The sequence below is a fragment of the Xyrauchen texanus genome, chromosome 46 (assembly GCF_025860055.1).
Source record: "Xyrauchen texanus isolate HMW12.3.18 chromosome 46, RBS_HiC_50CHRs, whole genome shotgun sequence".
Classification (NCBI taxonomy): domain Eukaryota; kingdom Metazoa; phylum Chordata; class Actinopteri; order Cypriniformes; family Catostomidae; genus Xyrauchen; species Xyrauchen texanus.
The window spans coordinates 28367376-28374875 of NC_068321.1; the positions used below are offsets into that span (position 1 = coordinate 28367376).

The 7500-nt window shown below is 44.7% G+C and overlaps 1 protein-coding gene across 4 annotated transcripts in view; it reads right to left on the reverse strand.

The window, feature by feature from the left end:
* LOC127638146 (cingulin-like protein 1) overlaps positions 1 to 7500 on the reverse strand; it is a 19358-nt gene that overhangs the window by 8832 nt on the left and 3026 nt on the right. For 3 of the 4 annotated variants that reach the window (XM_052119531.1, XM_052119527.1, XM_052119528.1), the window contains exons 4-9: positions 5311 to 5407; positions 4806 to 4913; positions 4575 to 4723; positions 2980 to 3115; positions 413 to 625; positions 26 to 232 (exon numbers count right to left, since the gene is read on the reverse strand). In XM_052119531.1, coding sequence (XP_051975491.1) covers positions 26 to 232; positions 413 to 625; positions 2980 to 3115; positions 4575 to 4723; positions 4806 to 4913; positions 5311 to 5407 — 910 coding nt within the window. The remainder of the gene's footprint in view (positions 1 to 25; positions 233 to 412; positions 626 to 2979; positions 3116 to 4574; positions 4724 to 4805; positions 4914 to 5310; positions 5408 to 7500) is intronic. The other variant, XM_052119529.1, reaches the window with a different exon arrangement.

Genomic DNA, 7500 nt, shown 5'->3' on the forward strand with positions numbered 1-7500 from the left:
ACGTCTGACCATATAATCTATTCACCGTCAGCTGCTCCACTCGTTCTTTGAGTCGGTTCTCGTGGTTCTGGTTCTGCTGTAGGACATCATTGAGGGAGGTGATGTGCTCCTCTAGAGCGCTGATGTTCTCCTGGAGTTCTGCTTTAGTCTGAATCAGTTCTGAGATGTTCTTCTGACTCGCTGCTTTTTCTGACGCCACCTCCAGAACCTTCTGACCCAGAACCGCCACACTCTGGTGAGACAGTGACCGCATGTATGAAATGACACCTCATATGACGTTTTAGTCTTCTATATGACGTACTGAAACTTCCTCTCAAGAACTTCTGAGCAAAACAGAAGATGTTGTGGAGTCGCCTCCATTACTGTTACTGTTAAACCCGAGGTGTTGTGTGTTGATGTTTGTGTTTCGTGCCTCTTTGGCGTCCTCTGTGGCTTTGAGAAGTTTATGTATCTCCTGCTGGTGTTCCTCCTTCAGGTTCTCAACATCTCTTGCATGAGCGGAGACCTCGTCCTCGAGCGCCTCTCGCAGGGCCTTCATCTCTCTCTCTCTGCGCTGTAACACGTTATCCTGCTGCTCATGAACGTCCTGCAGCGCCTCAAACTCCACACGCATCTCGTGCAGATCCTGAGACACAGACAGAGATGTTACAAATAATAAAGACTTTTAAATGATTCATTCTAATTTGTAATTGTTTAAAAATCACTCTATTGGAAACATAAACAATGTAACATTTGATGCAATCTAAATAATTGAACATAGTCGTACAATATGGAAAGTATCCTCCTCCTTAACAACTGGGCACCGAGCTGGCGAGGGCAGCAGCCAACGAGCACAGAAGGTAGCTCCTCTTCTGGCACTAACTGCAGCCACACAAAGGCAGGCCGATACTGCCAATGTACCATCAGGTAGAACCTAAACCTGACAAGGTAACCGCACCGTGACAACACCCCCTCAAAGGGACGCCTCCTGGCTTCCCAAACGGGAACATCAAACAAAGGAAAAAAGGCAAACATCACAGACACATAACAAGAAACAAAGGGGAGGGGTCTGGAGGCCGGGGAGGAGGCCTCAGGGCAAGGACAGGGAACTGGGTGTCCACTACCAGACAGGGTGCAGGGTGGAGTGGTGCAGGGGGCGGAGCCGTGGACAGCTCCGACGTGAACGCAGATAGCGGCATGGCAATGGACTTCGTGGCTGTGAGTACTGGCAGCCGCAACTGGGGAACAGTCTCCATGGCCGTGAGCTCAGGTAGTGACAGGGGAACAGCCTTGGGTGCTGGCAGCAGCAGCAGGGGAACAGCCTTCGTGGCTCTTGGTGCTGGCAGCGGCAGCAGGGGAACAGCCTTCGTAGCTCTGGGTGCTGGCAGCGGCAGGGAAACAGACTTTGTGGCCATGGACAGCCTCACTGACCATGGTTGCAGGCAGTTGCGGGGGAATGGCCCTCATGGCCGTGGACAAAGGCAGTGTCAGGGAAAGGTCCTCACTGACTGTGGGTGCACCCCGTAGTGGGGAAACAGCCCTTGTGGCAGTTGGCATTGGCAATGACAGGTAAATAGCCTCCATGACAATGGAAATGGCAGAGAAACGGGTGTCTGACTCTTCCCCTGGGCGGTGATCGGATCACCACACTTCGGTGTGACTGGGTCGAACACTGGACAATGCTCTGCATCGAAATCCAGGAATGAGGCACAACACGGGGGTTCATTGTCCCACATGTCGGTCCTCCAATCAGCAGCCCTTCCGGTGAGGCGCAGGGAAATCAGAAAGATGCAAAGACACTGGGACAAAAAGGTGCTGCAAGTTCTCTCACCTGAAAAGGGAGTGGAACGATGATGCCACTGTCCTCATAATGCGAACATGCAACCTGGTAAGGTGCCAGGACCATGACATCATTGGAGGGCCCACTGCCAGACCCGTGCGCCCGCACAAAATACGAAATTACAAGACAGACAGGGGATGATGATGTCATGGTCCTCGTCAGACCAAACCCAACCTGACCGGTTGACAGAACCATGACATCACCGGAGAGCACACAACGGTGACGCACGCATGGCGGTCCAAAGACCGGACCCGTGCGCCCACACAAAGGGGTAACACGAAACACAGAGGCAGGCCGATAATGCCACGGTACCGCCAGGTACAAACTAAACCTGACACGGTGACCGGACTGTGACAAGCAGTGTAATGAATTACATTTTAAATGATTGTAATCAGATTACTGTTACTGACTTTCAATTCATTTAATTACTTTTAAGTACAATAAAGGGTTATGTTATTTGTAATATATTATTTATGTAGAATACATGACTTGAAAGAAATCATTACAAATATATTTATTATTATTATACATTTTATATTACAATTTTTGTTGAGTGGAAAAGTGTTTTAGAAAGTAGTTTAAAAGTAAAGTCATTAGTAATGTGATTACTTTTTCAATGAAGTAATTAGGTAAGTAATCTAATTACAATTTTAGAGAAATACTAAGTTATTTGTAGTGGACTACTATTTTTAAGTAATTTAAGTAACTCTGGAAATTGTTAAAAATCATATAAAGATCTTTATCGCTATAAAATTATAAAATGAATCATTAGATCAGTAAATAAATCAATAAATGTCCCTTAATGTCAAAGATAATGCTAAAATCGAAATGGATGCAAACTAGTACTAAAATGAAACACAAATAACATTTATTGATTTAACAGGGTTGTCGTCGTCATTTCCTCACAGAGATCAGTTATTGTCTTTGGAGGATATCACACGAGTCACATTCAGTACTTTTATAACCTTTATAGTTTATTAACTGTGCTTTTTTGTCCTTTTTGTAGGTGGACAGCCCACATTTCATTTGATTGTTTGGAAAGGAGAAGCAAAAATTTAAAGAAAGTCACACGGCTTTGGAACAACATGACGATGAGTAAATGATGACAGAATTTTCCATAGAAGCATTTGTTGATATACTAATATATAATGTTGAAGTACCTGCATCAGTCTGTGTGTCTGTCTGCTGTCGGAGCTTTTTGTGTTGTCTAATTCATCATGAATGTCAGACAGCTGCTGCTGGAGATCTCTCATCTCAACACGACACTGATCTCTCGCTCGCTTCGCCTGCAGGAGTCTACACACACACACACACACACACACACACATACACATATACACATATACAGACACGCACAGACACACACACAAACACATATACACATATACAGACACGCACAGATACACACACAAACACACACAAACACACACATATACACACACACACACACACACACATACACATATACACATATACAGACACGCACAGACACACACACAAACACATATACACATATACAGACACGCACAGATACACACACAAACACACACAAACACAAACATGCACACAAACACACACACACACACACACACACATACACATATACACATATACAGACACGCACAGACACACACACAAACACATATACACATATACAGACACGCACAGATACACACACAAACACACACAAACACAAACATGCACACAAACACACACATATACACACACACACACACACATACACATATACACATATACAGACACACACAGACACACACACAAACACACACAAACACAAACATGCACACAAACACACACACACACACACACACACATACACATATACAGACACGCACAGACACACACACAAACACACACAAACACAAACATGCACACAAACACACACATATATACACACACACACACACACATACACACACACACACACACATACACATATACACATATACAGACACACACAGACACACACACAAACACACACAAACAAAAACATGCACACAAACACACACATACACACACACACACACACACACACACATACACATATACACATATACAGACACACACAGACACACACACAAACACACACAAACACAAACATGCACACAAACACACACATACACACACACACACACACACACATACACATATACACATATACAGACACACACAGACACACACACAAACACACACAAACACAAACATGCACACAAACACACACATATACACACACACAGATACACACACACACAGACAGATACACACAGATACACACACACACACACACAGACGTCTTCATTAAAGCACCACCAAACAGGAGTCACATCACATTTACACACATCGTTACACATTAAATGATCTGCTTAAACCAGCGAATCCAGATTCAAACGGAGTGTGTTTACAGGCACAATCCTCCAGCGATTAATAAACCCTAAACATGTTCAGAGCCACGCTTAAAATTATACTCGGCACACCTGCTGTCACCCAAAGATTCTAACCTATGATTGGCCATCGCAAAGGTCAAAGGTGAGAACATTCATATATTCTCGTAGGTGTGGGACGCAGGGTCAGGAAATTACCCAAATGCACTTTGGCTCTCCAAATGAACAAAGAGTACATTTTACAAATCTCAGTTTCTCTGCCGGGTCCCATCATGTTAGCTTGTAGCTAGCGTTAGCTAACGTTAATGTTACTGCTGTCTGTCAGGGGAATGTTGTAAGAGAGGTCCTCTCACTGGTCCAGTGATGTCTGGAGATCTTTCTCCATGTCCGTGAGTTTGTGTCGGAGGTCAATCTGCTCCTGTTCGCTGCTCTCTAGCGCCTCCTGGAGTTTCTTCAGCTCGGCGCGTCTCCTCTCTTTCTCCTCACACAAGCTCTCGCTGTTCTGTAGAAACACAAGCGGCACGAATGATCAGATCAACATCAGTGATTTCATTCCTGATTACAGTTACATCTGATCAACTCACTTTAATGGCTTCCTCCAGCTGCTGTTGTAACTCAGAGACTTTGCTCTCTAGCGCCGCCCGTCTGTCTTTAAGATCATTCACCTCCGCGAGAGGATCCGCCAACTGAAACTGTGCACAAATCAGCCAATCGCCGTGAAACATGATCATTTATTATTTACTTTCTTAATCTGCATTCCTGCGAATGATTCATCAGTGGACGAAATTCCAAAGAAACAAATGTTTGTCTACATTATCTTTCCTAACTTTCTCCGTCTCTGAAACGACTTTATTATCTTACAACAGTCTGTCGGCCAGCTGTCACAGAGGGAAATCAATTCCACATGGGGAGAATCAAGACCCGCCCTACATGTTTTTCTTGTTGAATATCCGGTTTCACATGGGAATATTCACATTACTGAATTAAATGGGTTTAAATGCTGTTTCTGTGGATTTTACCATTAGGAATTAGTGCCCAGAATGATACTGTTGGTGTGTGCTGCATTTGGGGCTGTTTTTACCCCCTCACCTCGTCCAGCGTCTCTGCTGCCCTGGATTTCATTACATGGATCTTCTCAAACATCACCTCCACCATCTGCCTGATAACGTCTTCACCCTCACTGGACCTGAAGGAAACCAGCAGCAGTGGTGGATTTAGGCATGAGTGACATGGGCATCTTGCCAGGGGCGGCACGGGCGCTTGTCAGAGGTGGAACTGACCCCCCCCCTCGGCACCGGTCACCCCCACTAACACATTTTGGGGTGCTGAAGGAGGGGTTCGCCCAGGGCGCCATACAAGCTTGAACTGCCACTGACCAGCGCACAGACACACTGATCATCTCATTGGAGCTCTTTTTATGTGTTCAGAGTCGCAGTGTTGGAAAACTCTCAGTGTAACTTTAATCTGTCACACGATTTCTCAGAATCAAGAATACATTTCAAAAATCGCTCAAACTTCTCAGATTTGAGATTGAAGCTAAAGTGAATCTCAATCAAAACAATGAACATTTTGAGAGTGAATTCCTCCTCCTGTGCGTCTGGAGTTCATGCAGCTGTAAAAACACATCATTATCTGTGGATTGAGGAAGAGAAATGCTTTCTGGAACATTCATCAGAAGAGTCCATGGAAACGTCAGACATATGCAAGCTATAAAGTTGTCTTTCCACAACTAGAGCTGACATTCACCACTCATGAAACTGCACTGCACAACTGCACTACACAACTGCACTGCACAACTGCACTGCACAACTGCACTGCACAACTGCACTGCACAACTGCACTGCACAACTGCACTGCACAACAGCACTGCACAACTGCACTGCACAACTGCACTGCACAACAGCACTGCACAACTGCACTGCACAACAGCACTGCACAACTGCACTGCACAACTGCACTGCACAACTGCACTGCACAACTGCACTGCACAACAGCACTGCACAACTGCACTGCACAACAGTACTGCACAACTGCACTGCACAACTGCACTGCACAACAGCACTGCACAACTGCACTGCACAACTATGTTGTTTATGTCCATGCCACGTTTATGTCTGTACTTGACTATGGCGATGTTTTATATATGCATGCATCATCTCAAAGTTTATATGCAGTGGACACTGTATACCATGGATCTCTGAGGTTCATCACTGGTATGAAAGCCCTCACTCACCATTGTGAATTGTATGAACGTGTTGGATGGCCCTCACTATCAACACGGAGACTTCAACATTGGCTTATCTTCATCTACAAGGCTATTTTAGGTCTCCTCCCATCATAACTTCTGACCTATATCAGTATAAACAGTACCGGGACTTATAATCTTCATTCCCAGGATCTTTTCCTGCTATCTGTCCCAAAGGTCAGAACTGAGCTAGGAAAAAAGGCTTTTAAGTTTGCGGCTCCCTCTGCTTGGAACAATTTGCAGAAATCCATGAAACTTACTGAGCTTGTCTCATTGGCTGCTTTTAAGAGGTTGTTGATTGACATGGAGGCAGCCACATCTGGCTGCAGATGTTTTACCTAATGTGTTTTTAGGATTGTGGCTGATTTTGAAAGATTTGCTGTGTCAGTTGTTTTATGTATCTAGTATGTTTGCAGTTTTTATGTTTGTATGTACTGTATATGTGGTATAGTACTGCTGCTTGTCTTGGCCAGGACACTCTTGTAAAAGAGATTTTTAATCTCAACGAGTCTCTTCCTGGTTAAATTTAGGTTTAATAAAAAAAAACAAAAAAAACAACTGCACTACACAACTGCACTGCACAACTGCACTACACAACTGCACTGCACAACTGCACTACACAACTGCACTACACAACTGCACTGCACAACTGCACTACACAACTGCACTACACAACTGCACTGCACAACTGCACTACACAACTGCACTGCACAACTGCACTACACAACTGCACTGCACAACTGCACTGCACAACTGCACTACACAACTGCACTGCACAACTGCACTGCACAACTGCACTGCACACCTGCACTACACAACTGCACTGCACAACTGCACTACACAACTGCACTGCACAACTGCACTGCACAACTGCACTACACAACTGCACTGCACAACTGCACTACACAACTGCACTGCACAACTGCACTACACAACTGCACTACACAACTGCACTACACAAATGCACTGCACAACTGCACTACACAACTGCACTACTTCAGCCTTAACAAACAAGTATTGTGATAGTACTATGG